The sequence below is a fragment of the Falco biarmicus genome, chromosome 6 (assembly GCF_023638135.1).
Source record: "Falco biarmicus isolate bFalBia1 chromosome 6, bFalBia1.pri, whole genome shotgun sequence".
NCBI lineage: Eukaryota > Metazoa > Chordata > Aves > Falconiformes > Falconidae > Falco > Falco biarmicus.
In genome coordinates, this window is record NC_079293.1 from 51,641,763 (window position 1) to 51,658,915 (window position 17,153).

Consider the following 17,153-nt stretch of genomic DNA (forward strand, 5'->3'; position numbering starts at 1 on the left):
TGACTGCTTTGAAATCAATATATGTCATCTAGTAGTTGCTTCATGAAAAAGAAAATACAGTAAAATTAGACACCATCTGGAGAGTAGCTTAACTCAGCTATTCAGAGCTTTAAATGCTAAGAGGATATATTAAAAAGATGGAATATATAAGGTACAATACCTAAAAAGCCAATAAAAGTTCCCCTTCTTGTTCTGTTTAAATCGAAATTCAAGAGAGATAAATCAAGTTTTTTATGTACCAAAGGCTGAATCTACTACATCAAAAGTGTTTCACTAATGACACATGTTGGTGGGTATTTTGCCCTAAAACTTCTTTGTGTATCTTATATTAGCCCTGGGAAATGCAGTGTTACTGATCTTTCCAAACCAAAAGAAGTAAAAATAGAAATACGGTTTCATTGTTTGGGTCAGTTGCACTGAAAAATGCAAATACACGTAAGTTAATACACCTTTGAAGCATGCAGCAATACTGTTTCCTCAGTTCATCCCATAGCAAACAGCATATTCTCCAGCCAAATAAACCAAATCCTCATTGAGAACGCACTGAAAAAGATTTTTTTTTTAAATTTCAGTAAGATGCTAAGTCTGGCCTGATGGGAACAGGTAATGTTCTGGACAGCACATCCCTCCTCCGCCTGGAAGTTTGCCGGGTGGGGGGTGGGCGGGGGGGGCAGGGATCCCACAGCCAAACACACGAACTGTACGGGGCTTTCCGAGGCAGAGGTGCTTCTCCCACAGGTATATCTTGGGAATTAGAAATTAATTTTCTACATGTCATCTTCTTACTCTTTCTGCTCAGTCTTTGAGCTAGCACAAAGCGAGAAAGGCAGCTTTATGGAATGGGAGCTGGAAATGAGACTGGGCAGCCTGGGTCCCAGCGGCGCCGCCGGAGCGGCCTCCGAGCGGTGGCACGGCGGTGGCACAGCAGTGGCACGGCGGTGGCACTGTGCGGGGTCTCGCCGCTGCACGTGGCACGGCGGCTCTGGTGACATGCACACGTGTTACACCTACTTCAGAACTGCCTGGCACTTGGGTAGGTGGGAGCAGCCCCGCGCTACGCAACCTCCTCCCCGTACTAATCGGCGTGTCTGGGACAAACTTACAGCCAAGTGGTCCCCGTTAATGCAAAAGAGTGGTCCCGCTGCAAAAATGGAAATAATAAAATAACAACTCAATTAAAATTTCGGATTTTAATTTTCAGATGTTCGGATTACTTTTAGACATAAAACACAAACGCCCCAGAGAGAGCCCAAGGGCTTCCCGGAGGAAGCTCCCAGCGCGGGGCCACCGCAGCCCAACGCGCCTCCCCGCACCGCCACGCCACGCCCAGAGGGGGCGCTGCTGCGCACGGCCTCCCCGCACATCCGGGCCCCGGGAAGGGGGCGGTGCGCCCGGGCCGCCGCCAGTCCGGCTCAGCCCCGCCCGGGGGCGCCGCCGCCGGTGTCGGCACCGCGGCGCGGGGAGGGGACGGGGCGGGGCGGCGCGGCGGGGAGCGCTGCTGGCCCTCTTCCCCGCTGACCCCGCCCCCCGGGCCTGGCGCTTCCGCCGCCTCTCGCGCGGAGTGGGCCGGCTCCCCGCGGCGCGGCGGGCCCGGCGGCGCGCGGCGTTGCCCCGCCTCCCTTTCTGGGCCGCGCGCTGGCCGGGCGCGGGGCGCAGGCGCGGGGCAGGCGCGCAGGCGCGCCACCGTGTGGGCGGGAGGGCGGTTGGTGGGGGGAAGGTGTGAGCGGCCGCTCGCGCGCGGCGGTTGGCTAGGGCGCGCGGCGGCCGGCGGCGTCGCGTCCCGTCCCGCCCGGTCCCGTCCCCCGCGCCGCGGCGTTCCGGGCGGCGCGAGGCAGCCCCACGCGCTCTCCGCTGCTCCCCCGCCGGCCGGGCCGCCGCCCTTGCATGCGGGGCGGCGGCGGCGGCGGCAGCGCCGCGCGGAGCCGGCGTGTAAGATGGAGGGCCTGACGCTGAGCGAGGCGGAGCAGCGCTACTACTGCGACCTCTTCTCCTACTGCGACACCGAGAGCACCAAGAAGGTGGCGTCCAACGGGCGGGTCCTGGAGCTCTTCCGCGCCGCGCAGCTGCCTAACGACGTGGTCATGCAGGTAGCCGTGCGGGCCCCGGGGGGCGGCGGGCCCGGGCACCGCCCCGCCGTTACTGCCCGCGGGGAGACGGCCCCGGCCGGTGCTGCCGCGCCTCCCGCCGCCGTGCTCGGCCCGGCCCTCGGCCCCTTGCCCGCCCGGCAGCCCCCTGGCGGGGGTCGTCCCGCCGGCGGTGGCGGGCCAGGGCGGGGAGGCCGGAGCGGGACCCGCCGGGGACTGGGGAGCTATTGTCCGGCCCGGAGCCGGCAGCCGCAGCCCGGGCAGGGGGGAGGCTGAGCCGCGCCGGGGAGAGGGAGGGGCGGGGGGCGCAGCGCTGCCGCGCGGAGCTGCCTGTGGCGGGGCCCCGCTTGGTGCTCTGGGGCCTCTGGCTGCGGGGCGGGGAGCGGGGTGGCCGTGACCTCCGCTGGAGTGTCCGGCAGCTGGTGGGAAAGTGGCTTTTTGGTGTCGTGTCGGCAGAGGCCATCCAAAGCGTGAGACCCCCAAAGCGTTTTGGGGGTGCGGGGGAGATTCATCCCGCAGTCTGCTGCTGGAGAGCAACACGGAAGGAGATCTGCGTTCGGCTCGCTGGGCGCTGCCGATGCTGATCCGCTTACCTAAGCCAGGCAGTCTTTTTTGGACATCGGTTCCCAGCAGGTATTAACTTACCTGTAGTCATCAAAACATTTCTAACAGCGAAAAATGCAGCGTAAAGAATGACACGGGCCCGCACTTGCAATATGTACGTGCACAGTTTTAGCGCTTAATTCCTTGGCCAGGTTACGTTTTTAAGGTGTAGCAGTATTGCAGAGCTACCCACATAGAAAAGGGAAAGTCAGCTGCGATGTGCCTTGTGTAATTATTTGCGGGAAGTATTCTCAGTGACCCGCTCTTATGAACGGCTATTTGTAATCATTTGCTGCTGCTGCAGTTCCTCTGTCATTGTTCAGTGCTTTAAAGTTTATGTACCGTTTTGAGCTGCTGTGGGTAAAACTTATCTAAAAAGCCCTGCTGCCTTTTATGCAGTTTCATCCTCAGCCTAGTGAGATAAGCAGCCCTTTTAACAAAGCATTAAAGTCACTGTAGCCGGAGATATAATACACAAATTTCAGCGTTCTGCAGTTTAGTACCAGATTTCAGCAGAATGCTTATGTTTAACTAGGGTTACTGCTGATGTGTTTTAAGTTCCTAAAAGCAACTCGGTTGGTTACAATGAGTTCAAGATGGAAAAAAAAAAAGTGGAAGAGGGCTGCATAAGAAATGCTTTTTACTGGTAAAACTAGTAGTCTCTTATTTGATGACTTGCTAGACTGGCCTTAATGGTAAGAGAGTCTCATGCTCGGTGTTAACGAGTGAAGTATCTCAAGGGCCACCCACTGCTTCTTTCTGTGTGTGGCCAAAATTTCAGGAAAATCACCCCAGGAAAGTGAATGTGTACATATTTGTTGTATTTAGAATCTATTTTCCGTAAGACTGGTCTTGATCAGTGTATAGATAAAGTAGGCTAGTGCTAGAGATTTTGGTTTATGCAAGGATTTAGTGCAAGAACTTTGGAAAGACTTGGAAGCACTTGGAATTTTGAATACAAGTGGCCATGGATTATATCTTTATCTGTTGTGGAGGAGGTCAGATATTTTCTTGCAAAGTAGATTGCATCTGAAGAAGAGAAACTACTCTGGCGTCATTCCATGGGTTCTAAATAAATTAACTCAAGAAACAGACCTGGCTTATCATTGTAGTGATCTCAAGGCAAACCTTGCAGTTAAAATGGCAAGCAAGATATTAGATTGCCTGAGGAATGAGACTGTAAATAATAAAGTCAAAATGCCCTTAGCAGTTTGACCCATTATGAATATCTTGTGCAATTGCTGGTCACCTGTTAAATACCTTGTACTTGTGAGGGAAAGAATCTAGTTGTCTAGTTATTTTTATGTTCTTTAAATATGGCTATACCTCGGGTTAACACAGGCCACAGGCATGAATATATTGTATGGGGGTTCTTCAAAGGGAGGTTGGATTTCATGCTTGGGGAGCTGTGACTATGTAACTGAAACATCAAGATATTGTAGCTTAAGAAATAAGGAAACCCTGTGAAGGAGGTGGAATTTTCTTTTGACTGTACTGTGTTCTTACCTGTTCATTTGAAATACCTGATGCTTGCTGGGAAAAGAACTTGATTCAGTTACCTAATTCTTATATAATCCTGGAATGCAAGTGTAGTGCTTGTCACGTGAATGCTAATTACCTTCATAGGTGTGCAAAACATAGTACAAAATTACCGCTCTTCAAACCCACAGGGACCAAGTAGTCCTGAGGAGCTACCTTGAAGTTTTTACTCTCCAGTAGTACAGATCTTGTAGATACCTTTGAATAATTCAGAATTGATTCTGTTGGAAATGAAAATGTGTGCAGTTGCATTTTTGGACCCATAACTTGTTTTGTTTTCCACAATGTTGTTTAAAGGCTGGATGTACATGCAAACTTCCCTGTGAAGAGTTATGTTTGTGAGATATATCTTGCAGCAGGAGAAGTTAATATATGCAGTTAGTTTTTCCTAATCATTCTCATTTCTGCCTCTAAAGGACACTGTCAGCTGCCTGTTAAATGGGAATAGATAAACATATAAAAGACTGAAACAGTTATGGTTGCTGTATACAAATCATATGCTCAGAAAGCAGTGAAACACTGGGGGGGAAAAAAGCTCTACGTCCACTGAGTACACATCTACAAAAGGACAGCCTTGTTACCAGAACAAATACACAACACCGAAGATGTTACAGCCTGAACTGCGTGTGTGAGAACACCAGCCTTTATTAACCCATATTTCTGCCTTTTTGTGCACATCCTTGAAATTAGCATTAAGGTAGAAGATTTGCATAAAACAGTGAATAAAAGCAGGTGTGTTGGGATAAGAACTCCAGCTACTTCACAAGGGTTACATGAGTCTTTAACTTGCTCTCAGGGTGCGGTTTCACCCTGCAGCTGAACCAATCTAATGGTGAGTTGCCACTGATGAGGTGGCTCGTTTTTCTGCTAGCCATGTGCTCCTGCTTCTCCTTGCAGAGATGCTAGTGCCTGTCTGGTGCTGTTGTATGCTGGCATTAGGGGCTATGCATGCAGAAAATTAATCAGTTTTTTGTTGATTTCAACTATGTATCAGCAAATGGTGGGGTTGAATGAATGTCATGGGTGGCACAAGGAAAGAGGCGGGAAAACTGTTTGCTGATGGAGGGGAAGAGCAGAACTTTCCTTTTTCTAGAGCGTTTGGCTATTTCAGTTGTGACTTGGCATGGATTTCATGGTAGCTTAAACCACTAGAAGCTGGAGCTGCCTTATGCTGGCATTGACATTCATTTGAACAGACAGTGAGAGCTGGTTCAGGGAGCTTGTTCAGCCAAAAGTTAGGGGGTTTTGTCAAGCTATTTTTCACTTGACTCAGCTGCCTGAGCTCCTGGCCCAGTTGCATGTGCATCGGTGTTTGTATTAGCAACTAGTATGACACGCCACAAGTGATGCTGAGGAGCTGCCATCCAGCCTCTATATGTATTTCAGAAGCTTATCTTTGATAAAGTTCTGGCCTGGTTCTGTAGCCTGAATGTTAGCTGGAATTCATTAGGTGCACTCCTGGAGCGTATCTTCTAGGTTAGCTTAATACAAAAGAAATACAGTTGCCTATTCTGGAGTGGCTGCACAGTGTGAACCAGAGCAGTGAGGATGCTCGGGAAATTGGCTTCAAAAGCATATTCCACATCTGACCTAAAATGCTGATGTAGGTATGCTATTAAAATCAGGTCTTGGTGTCTCTATACTGGTGGTGAAGTTGCTTGTAAAAGCTACAGTCTGCCAAAAAATGTGTTGTGAAGTTCATTATTTGTGCATGGAATTAATAGAAAAACTGTCCCATTTGTTCAATTTGTAGAATTCTTCTTAGGTGATTTAATCATAGTACATTTATGAACCTGCACTCTTTTCTTTGATTATGAATCATAGAAACTTCACAAGAAACGAAACAGTTGTGCATATGATACTTATCTGAAATTGAGTAAAGCCATCTTGCTTTAAAAGACAACATTACTATAAAGCAACAAATATGTGAGTATTTGCATGTACTTTTTCTAAAATGAATGGTCATCTTCAGTGTTGGCGTTGTACAGCAACATTACCTGACTTCTAATTTAGTGTTAGAATGTCTTTGAAATGACAAATGAATCATAAAATTATGCCCAGTTTCTTCAATTACAGTATGCTTGCATTAGCCCATTAAAAACCTAGTCTAAAGCCTATTTTTGGCTTGTTAGCCAGTTTCAAGCTTTTTTTTTTTTTTCCATTTCTAAGGAATCTTTACAGACAAGTTCTGATTGTTCTTGTCGTTGATGGAAAAAAATCATTGTCTGGTTGTCTCCCTCAACTTTCTGTCAAGAGTTTGCTGCCTTCACATCAAAAGCTGTAAGAAAGTGCATACCTGTGATGCAGCTGTTTCACTGTAAAGTCCAGACTCTTAGCATAAAGCCTCATTCATCAGCTACGGTGTCTGCACTGTGCAAAAAAAGGTGCAGGCACATGCTGCCTTCTTTTGTTCTTGGGGTGATAGCTTTTGGCAAACGTGGGGAACAGAGTACATGGAATCATAACTTTCTCAGATGCCAGAGCTCATCTGCTGGTGTGCAGTGCAATTATTATCGGAATTATTATCCTTGGGCAGAACATAGCAGAACAAAATTGCAGGTTCTTGACTTAAAATGTTGGCCTCTGTTGGAGAATGGATGTAGAGAAAAAGGGATCTAAGAAAATAAAAACTTGTTCACAGTGATTTTATTGTTGCAATTAGCATTTTAGTGGATTTTCCTACGCAAAGGCTACCTGTTTGTCAAATCAGTAGAGTTTACTAAATGTCAACTGCAAATGGAAGCTGAGCCAGGGCATGTCTAGGTTTACCTGTGTGGTGGTGATATGCAAAAGACTCAACCTCATTCTGGTTAATTTGCTGAATTTATGATCTTTTCAGAACTGGTGGGGTAAGATGTTAGAATTTTTTGTGTGTGGCAAGTCCCATGCCTTCCTATCAGTGATTTGGAGTATATTTAAAAATATATAGCACTTTCAGATCTTTAAAAATAATGTATGCTGTGTGAAAAGACTTCCTCTGCTAATACTGTCCTTTACCTAATCTGCAAATGAGCCCAAATTTTAAAAAGTCACTTAATTGAATCCAACCTATGCATTTTGGGTTTATATTTTTGGTTTTAAAGCTTACAGCTTTTCTATGTGACATTACAAAATAAAATTATTCTGTAGCAGTATTTATGACAGATCATTATTAAGGCATTCTTCCAGTGTAAAACTGTATTACTGTAGTATTTTTCATACTCATTTGTAATATTCTGTTAGCCTGAGTGCCATAAACTGGAAACTGTAGCCATTTATGATTATAATCTTATGTAGTTTATATATAGTATTTATACATTTAAAGGATGTTTGTACATACATTATGCTGTGTCTCAGTTGTGTAGGAGATAAAGAGTTATTAGAAATCAGTTATAAGTACAAAAAGTGCCTGGGTCCGCAGTTAAGAATACCCAATTTGTGAATTACGTATTTTTTTCCCATGAAATGTTACTGTAATAGAGTATTTTTCTTTTCTCGCAGCTGAGCAGTATGTTTTGTTTCTCTGTAATGATGAGATACATAAGCAGCCTACTTTCTGTTAGTGCCAGGAACGGCTCTTAGTCTGCTTTGTATCCTGTACTTCGAGTTTTCTGTAGAATTCTGGTAAAAATGTTTACTTTAATGATGTTACCTTCACAGAGACTATAGTGGGGTGCAGATTGTTCTCCCTTTGCAGTTAGTTAGTTTGAGATAGTTTCATATCTCAGCAGCATTTAGTCAGAGGACAATCATTGCTTTTGAAATGAGAAGCAGGAAGTTAATGGCAAAACTTTAGGAGCGTAGATTAAGTCTATTAAACTTACTTGTTTTCAGCTGATTTCTCAGTGTAATTGTTTTTAAGCCTTTGAAATTGACTGGCATTCACAGTGTAGCCACATCTCTAGTCACTTACATAGTAAATAAATCCTTTGTAATTCCATGTGCCAGCACAGCACTCCGCAAATTTCAAGAATCGAAGCTCAGCTTTGTTTGAAAACAGTTTGTGTATTTTTTCTTTTTAAATGTGCTGTCAGATGACAGCAGGGATGATTAATATCCATTCTGACATGACTGTTTAGAATTCTAAAATCTATTCAGAAATACCAGGAACTTTGGCAAATACAGCTGTTTTAGAATCAAGTTAACTGTACAGAATTATGAATTGTAAATTTGATCTTTTTCCTGTAAAGGTGTTTCTTTTGTATTAGAAGCTTTGAGCACTTCACCCACTGTCTGTGAAAAATGGCAAACATACCTTCACCGTAGTCTAATCTTCAATAAATATTACTGCAGATACTGAGAAATCATAGGACTTTGCTGGAAGTCTCTATGACTCTTAAATTATATTTGCTAGCTTTCAAAATATTAGTCCTTACAGACAAGTTTCACACCTATTAGGTCATAAATAATTGCCGTTTAGTCCTTCTTGTAGACTTGCTAGACTTCAAATTGGAGTTTTGCTCTTTGTTTAAATGAGTTTGCAGTCAGAAGTAGGTGTAGGAGCAATGTGTTGACTATCAGATTTTTCTCACTGGAGTTTGAGTAATGATTAGTGTAAGAATGTGTTTTCCACTTGTTCTTTTCCCTTTATGGTACTTTAGACTGTAAGAATATTATTAAGCCAGCAGTGTCATTCTTTCTAAACTATTGTCCTGAGTTGAAGATCATGTTTTGTAACTTGCTTGTTTTTCCAGCTGGGGTTGGTGTCTAAAGAGTTAAATTATCCCCTGGGCTTGGTATATAAAAAATACATTGTAACTTAGGCATGACTGTCTTTGTATAGGAACTGTTTTGATAGCTTAAAGGACTTGGAAAAGACAGTCTGACCTGAATTTCTGGAATTACTGTCTTCTGACATCTAAAATGCTCCTGAGGTGTGTTAACAGAGCAATGAGTAGACTCAAGTCTACTCAATGAGTAGTTTCAACTAGACTCAGTTTCAAATGCGTCTTTGAACTTCAGGAATCCCAGAAAAGGGTGACTAGGACTGAGCTGTGTAAAATTTAGCATTAGGTGTGAACTTATTCCTGCTTTAGATGAGTAGTCATGGATCTTCTAGTAAAATCTGTTCTTACTGCAATGGTCTGTATGACTTGTTTTTTCTGAATTAAAATGTTTTAAATGATGTAAGACCCTAGGGTTAGCAGCTGTATTCTGAGTTCCAGTGTACCTCTGTAAAAGTGGAGGTTTTAGAACTTTTTAACTAAGGTTTGTTTGAACTTTGATAGATGCATTGTTAAGACTTGTAGGCCTTATTGGGAGGAGGAGAGCAGTCTAAAGTAACTAATTAACACTGGTCAGATTGATGCTCAGAGGAAAAAGGTTGAGATCAGAAAGCAGTATAAGGTAATGGGCACAGCAGCATCAGGTCAACTTTTGTGGAAGTGCTCAGGAATAACAAGACCAGATCTGAGCAGTCCTATTTGGCCAGGCCACAGCATGACCATTAACTGTGGGATCAGAGAATGTCTTAATCTTCATTTTACATTAGCAAAAAGCCAGAAGGTTGTGTTCATTCTTTAAGACTTTTATGTCTTACGTTTGTTCTGGCATATTGATGAAAGGTGATATGTGGAGAAAATATTAAAAAAAAAAGAATAAATTTTAACACGGAATATCAATCACTAGAATAATTATAAGAGGAGTGTGAAAGAAGTGAAAATGTTTGAATGCTGCTCTCGTCAACAGTTAGCACTTAAGTAGAATTTTTGCAGGAAAATATTCAACTTAATGCTGTATGGCGGGAGCATCCACAGTTAGAACATCCATGTGACCTCCAAATAGTTATTTGTTATTGGAGTAATAATTTGAAATACTAAATGTATTATTGCTGTAAAGTATCTCTCCAATGCCTGCTGAAGCTAGATGCTTTCTTAGGGCTTAGGTGGATACTACAGCTGCTACTGTTTTTCACAGAAGTTACAGTGTCATCCTGGAGTCCCAGATCATCACAGGCTGGCTCAGGCACTGAGAGTTCCTGCTAAAGTGTGTTTCTTCATCTCCTGTTGCTTGAGTTTTATGGAACCCCTAGGAAAGAGGAGACACTTCTTTTTTTTTTTTGTTTTTTTGAGGCAGTTGTTTGAGAGCAATTCTTAGCAACCTGATATCATGAATATATCTTTCCCTTCTAAGTAGGTTTTCTTTGAGCAAGGCAAAGAAGTTGGAGCTGCAAGTGCTCTTGATGTGACGTTCTGTTCAGTTGCCTCATTTCTACCTGTTTTGCCCCTCTTAAAGCTGAAGAACACAACTTTTTGAGGCTGCAGCCTTACAAGACATTTAGTCAAATGAACAAGCTATTGGCACCAGCCACATGTTCCCATGTGCCTTGTAGCTGCTGAGGTGTTTGTTGGTTTTACAGTAAATAGATTCAGCTTAATGAAAGAGCAGGTGACTAACACAGGAACTTCTTGCTGTCTGGCTGTGTGGAGTAATGACAGTGTGTGATCAGATAGATGAGCAACAGTTAGTGCTCAGGAATGGGGAACTGTGCAGCTGAAAGCAGAGGAGGGAAGAGCTGTTTAGGTTAATCAGTAACGTAAAACTGCATAGGAAGAAACGACGGATATGTGGAATACTTCCAAGACCACCTCTTTATGCATCAAGAATTAGAAATGGTTCTTGTAGGTTTGCAGACTGCCTTTTGCTGCTTCAGTGGTTGTTGTTTTTTTTTTTTTTATTTCCAGTTCTTCTTGCTGCTTTATTACCATTACTGTTTATAAGGTGCCTTTCTCATGAGCACCTACTCTGCCAGAAGAACAACAGTAGAGAGAAATCTTAATGCAAGCAAAGAGCAACTGTGCCTCAAGGTCTTCAGCTATGACTTTTTACTTGCGTGGATGGTAGTTGCTTTCTAAGTGAGTGTTCATCAGGCTGTCTGGATTTTCCTTTGTTGGTGCTATTGAACATGTCAGAAAGGAATAGGCTTCTTTATTCTGTCCTTGTTTTGAAGGTATTTGGCAACAGTTTGTTTGTTACAGTCAAGTAGGACAGTCTATGGCTCTAGATCTTCAGAGAAATAACCCCTCTTAAATCAGTATCTTGAATTTTTTTGTAGTTGCATGTAGGGTGCATCTGCCTCATCTTTGTGGATTGACTGATGGCAGTTAGCGTGTACTACCAAATCAAGAAGGGAACCACTGACCTCTAGAGAGCTGTGGAGCTCTGTGGGTAAGATTCATGTGTATGGCTTATAACAGCTTTTGCAAGAGCTGTTAGCAAGACCACAAACTGATTCCAAATGGAAGAATCAGAGCTACTATGTTGGGAAGTGTCTTTGGTAAATGCAGCTGATCCACAGCGAACATGTGTGCTACCAGGAACAAGAAGAGATGCTGCAGACCACTTTTGGAATGGATTGAGGTCAGGAATGACCTAAAATATAATTGGTTCAGAAACTAAAGGAGGCAAAATTTCTACATTTGTGGGGGTTTTTTGTGTGTGTGTTTCATGGTGTTCAATGTATTCACTTGTTAAGATATGTATGTATTGTGTGTATCTGTCATGAGTCAGAGTTTTAAATTTTCAGCACTTTTTGTTGCTTTTGTATTAACAGAGTGAAAGTATGACTCCAAATCTGCCAGCCCTTGCTCAGGCAGTGGGCATCTTGTAAAACAGATCCCAGAGTACAGGGGCAGAATAATTTCTCTAAGGCTTAAAATATTGGGTCATTTTTTGAACAGCTAATTCTTTATTTCTGAAATTTCATTTGATTGAAATACATGTATATTTGAAGCTGAAATGACCTGTGAAATGGGAAGGTTTAGTTCAAAGTATCTATAGAGAATTAATTGTCCAAACTGATGAGTAACTTTTTCTTCCTGTTGGTATTTTCGCAGTCTGTTTCCACTGTGGATATGTGCAGTGTGAAAATCAAGGGTGGAGAAGTATTAGGAGAGGCTCAGACGGTAGGAGACTCTAAATAGTTCATTGTGAGAGAGCATGTGTCATCTTGGAAGTCCTCCAATACTATTGGTTTTATTTCTTTAAAGGCCTGTGTTCTGAAGCCAGGTTTGTGATGTTGACTGAGTTCCATCTTCATGGAACAGTCAGTAGGATTTAAAAGAAGACTTTACTATTCCTTATGCAATGAAATACAATGCTGTCCCAAATACACCTCGTGCTTGGGAATTCTTAGTATTAACTATACTTACTGCTGTGCTTCTTAAATACCTAATAAGACAACATTGCCTCCAATACATGCATTTATACTTCTCAGCACATGAACATTTCCTACTTCACACTCTGCATTAAATGTAGTAGTTCTTGAATTCGTCATAAATGCATTTTGCAAGTGATCTTCGGATAGGTGTAAGACTGTGTAAATGTTTGTCATATACTGCTACTAGTGCTGAAATGTAGAATGCAGAGCAATACTTAGACTGTTTATTTTAGTAGCTCTTTTTTGTCCTGTCTCCAGTTTTTCTTTTCTCGTGGGTGTCGCCATGTGTCATGATTTGTGGGAGCCTTGCAGAGAACTGGGTCAGAGGCTTGACTTGGGTAAAAATAACTCATCAAAAGAAGGATCTTTGTCAGTTCTCTGTCTTGTTCCTGCTATGTAGTGATGTCAACAACTGTTGCATCTGAGAAGCTACCTGTCAAGTAAGATTTTTCTGAAGAGAAGTTAAAAATTCTTGATGAATAACTAATCAGTATTGCTTTGTCCAGTTGATAGGTGAGAGACTGTAGTTAGACCACAGACTGACACAGCTTTCTGTAATTAGTGAGACAGATTGAGATAAATGAACTGACAGGAGTTGATCTATTCAACATTGGTTGCAGAATAACAAGATTATAATTGTGAGGAAAGAAATGTATTCAATCTAGAAAAAAGTATAAAGGAGTTTTTCATAGGTCTTTGGTATGTGAGGGTCAGGTTTTTGCTGCTACAGTAGCAATGATTAGGAAATACTCCTCTTTTTTTTTTTTTTTCCAGCTTCCCGTATACATCCCCAGATTACCTTACACTGTAGAGATATGGTTAATTTTTGTTGTAGCTGAGGTGAGTGGATTACATGACTTAGGAGAGCAGCTTCGTAGGACAGCATATTCTAGCACCCAATCTGAGGCTGTATTCCAATAAACTTTTAATTTGAAAAACATCCTGTCATGATCTAATGGAAGGTGTCCCTGCCCATGGGCAGGGGGATTGGAACTAGATGATCTTCAAGGTCCCTTCCAATTCAGACCATTCTATGATTCCATGATTTTATGATCTGTTTAATGCTGAAGTTTGCAAAGAGCTTAGAAATCTCATCAATGAATTGCTGTGTATGGGATACAAGAAATAATATTGTTGACATGATAGCGTTTTTCCTAAGCAACCTGCTGTAGCTGAGCCTGCATTGAGCAAGGGGCATGGAGTGGATGATCTCAAGAGGACCTTTCCAAGCCCAGCTATTCTGTGATTCTGCGTAGGGTTTCTTTGTGGTTATTAAGTCTTAGACCAACAATACAAACATGAAAACTCCTGCCACATGACAGTAGGACTACTAGAATACCTAAAATTAAGAATGTGTTAATAAAATCGGGACCAAAATGTATGTTCTGAAACCCAGTTCTTCTTTCTGGCTTCTTACCAATATGTGATTTTTTGATTATTTTTTTTTTTTGGTAGTGGATAGATTTGTATTAATGTCCTAGTTCAGATGAGGTGATACAGAAGGTCCTCCAGTAAGTGTGTTCACTCCTGCCAGCCTACACAGTGTGTGCTGTAACTTCCAGCCTTCAAAAGTTGCCTTAAAGTCTTGCCTCTTAAACACCTTCTGGTATGGAACAGTAGGTACTTTAGTAACTGTCTCCAAACAGTTGAAATATTTTTTTGTCTTTACTATGTAGGTGGCATGTATGTTGCTTCATTTATTGTTTTACCATTGAAGTCATCCCTGTTCAAATACTGTTGTACTTCTGCATGAATAATGTTTACAGGTAATGGGCTTGATTTGCTTTACAGAAAAATCTGGGGGCAGGGGCATTGCGGTATTCTGGAAGGTTCTCCCAGAGAGGTATTCTGAGTTCTGGAAAGTGCATTTGACCACATTTGATAGAGATGTGATTTGTTCCACTTCACTTGGAATTTTTAAAGGTTCTCAAGTCTTAGTTGTTTTGGTTCACAAACCTTTCCAAGTTCAAGGACCTCTTATTTGAAACCTGTAAGAGTTCTAGGAGCGTGTGCTTGAAATAGAGCTCTTCGTCAACATGCTGCTTCCTGTGCATGTCTGATCTGTGCCAGCTCCTGATATTGGTGATGCTGCTGTTACTTCTTTGCAACATGATGACTGAGTGTGCAATTTCATAATTTACAACTACTGCACTGAGTGTTGGGTTTTTTTGCATCAACAGCTTCCAGCAATTCTGGAGCTTCACAGAGCTGTTGGCCTTAATCAGGTTAATTGCACTAGTTTGACCTCAGGATCTTTGTATCTAAGGAGATGGAAACAGCCATAGAGAATTTTGTCTTGAATATGGCTCTGCATTCCTTGAAGAGTTTAATGAAATTGCTTATCCTTTGTCTTCCTTAAGAAGATGAAAGCTCTAAACATAAATCTCAGAGAAGCAATCCCTTGACTATTTTTTTAATTATTATTCCTCCTTGCCCCTCCCCCCCTCTGTCAGTATATCTTATTACCTGTTGCGTGTTTAAATCCTCCTTCAAGGAGATTATAGGTAGACTGTTTTGAGTATGTTCAAGCATGCTGTCAGTCAGCAGAGGACTCTCCACTAGATGTTTGCATTCAGTGATCCTACCCAACCTTCAGTCATGTTTCTGGTGGGGCTACATTCTGTGTTTGAAATAGAGGACTCCTTTAGCTATCTATGGGTAGATTTGACAGCTACTTGTTCAGCAGCAGAAGGATATTCTTTTTTTGTTGGTTGGATTGGGGTTTTTCTTGTATCCTTGGCATTTTTCTTTTCTTGATACTACATCTGGTGTATTTTCTACATTTATATCTATTTACTTTGAATCCATGCTTGTCTTTCCTTTCTAATACTTAACTGCTCTGGTAGCTTAATTATTAATTTGTTTTTAACTGGAGGGTTTTTTTTAAATTGGCAGTACTGACTAGCTCCAAACAAGATAATTTCCAGTCCAGCACTGGCTTTGAAATTGCCCCAAGCCATTACTGCCTGATGATTCCATAGGCTCCAAATGCCTGTGTCATTGGTTCTTTTCATAAGAAGCTTTTCTGGAGCCTGCTCAGTTGTTCATCTGTCAGTGCTAGGCCACTGGATCCACAAGCTTTTTCTGTGTTGGGTGTAGTCAGGTACCTGGATGTTCATCAGTCTTCCAGGACACAGTGCTTTTTAAAAAAAAAAAAAAATTACTGTTGCTGTCACACTGATTCCGATTGCTAGTTGTCTCTTGAATCTCCACTGATTTAGTTCTGCCAATTATTTCAAGTTAGTGTAATTATTTTTGACATTAGGTTGGGTATAGGCAATTTATTTTAGATGTTGATGCCTCAGAGTGTATGAATTGTCACCTGTTAATTTACACTGCCACTTCTTTCCTTGTGGCACTTCTTGTAGACCAGCTAACCCATTGAAACTAATATATTGTATTCAACTGTATTGAATTATTTTGTTTAGGTTAATGACCTTTAGAAAATGCCCTGTTTTCTCCTGACTTATGTCCAGACATCATGCTGCATAAATACTATAATGAAAAAGTATGTAGGACAATATGGGAAGTATAATGCAGACGCAGCCAAGTGATTTAATGCAGCTGGCTTCTGTCCACCAGGATTTGAGTTGCAGGCACAGCCCTAGACCTGCTGATCTTCTTGGGACTTCTTTGAGACTATAGGTTTGTCAGCTTCCCACATTTTCCTCTTGACAGGTTTTACAACAGCTTACTTTCATGAGGGCCCAGAATCCTGGTGCACAGATACCCAAGCAGCTTTGTTGAGACCTGTTTAGCTCAGCTGTAGTTAATAAACCCATCCGTTTGATTGTACAGAGTTGCTGAAGTCTTATTTCTTCTTTCAGCAGTGCTGAAGCATACAGACAACTTCTCGTGGATCATGTGGTTCGATTACTGCTATGTGAAAATGTAGTTGACTCTTTCAGTTGGAATTTACCTGCAAGTAGGGATCCTCTGCCCTTGAGAACTGTGTCCCCTGAAAGCTGGGAAATCTTTCAGGACAGCTTTCTCTAAGACGCGTAACAGTCTGTCTGCATAGTTAGGAAAATGTGTTGATGTGTCAAGAGACCAGATTTGCCAGAAAACTTACGACTGAGCTTTGGTGGGAACGGTGAGGAGGAAATCAATCCTGTCGATGTTGGTGAGGCTGAGATTCTCAATGCCTTCTCTACATTGATCTTCACAGACAGGGTCCTATGGGCCTTTGTGCCTGGAGATGGGATAGAAGTAGAGAAACTAGTAGTACTACAAGAAGATTGATGGATCTCTTGGGAAATATTAAGTTCATGGGGTTAGATGGCATGTTTCTGAGGGTGCTGAGTGAGTTAGCTAATGTCATTGCAAGCCAGCTCTCTCTTGGAATAGTTGTGGAGATCAGGGGTGGGGGCCTCGATGATGGGAGAAGGATGTTGCAGCCGCCTTCAGAAATGGCAGGAAGGTTTATTTGGGGAACTGCAGACTAGTCAGCTGCACTTTGGTCCCTGAGAAATGGTGGAGTGATTCTGCCTGTAAGCCATGTCTAGGCATATGAAGGTGAAAAAGGTAATTAGGATTAGCAAACATGAATTTACGAAAGGTGCTTGTCAACCAGGTTGTCAGCAGCCATGGAAAGAGTAGAACTGGTTGAGGAGAGAAAAGCAGTGGTGTTGTCTGCCTTGACTTCAATAAGGCTTTCACTATGGTATCCAGGAGCATCCTTGTGTCTCATTTGGAATGTAGCAATCAAGATGAGACTGCTAGGTAGATAAAAAGACAGTCTGGATCATTTAGCTGGGAGAGTCTGATTTGGGATATGTCATGCTTAGTAC

At 42.6% G+C, this 17,153-nt stretch overlaps 1 protein-coding gene across 12 annotated transcripts in view; it reads left to right on the plus strand.

Annotated features, from left to right (window-relative positions):
* The first annotated feature begins 1,688 nt into the window (after positions 1 to 1,688).
* Positions 1,689 to 17,153, plus strand: part of REPS1 (RALBP1 associated Eps domain containing 1) — a 69,994-nt gene continuing 54,529 nt past the window's right edge. For 7 of the 12 annotated variants that reach the window (XM_056342312.1, XM_056342313.1, XM_056342314.1 and 4 more), the window contains exon 1: positions 1,691 to 2,087. In XM_056342312.1, the coding sequence (XP_056198287.1) occupies positions 1,935 to 2,087 (153 nt within the window). In that variant the 5' untranslated portion in view covers positions 1,691 to 1,934. Of the gene's footprint in view, positions 2,088 to 17,153 lie in introns of all 12 variants that reach the window. The other 5 variants (XM_056342322.1, XM_056342320.1, XM_056342315.1 and 2 more) reach the window with 3 other exon arrangements.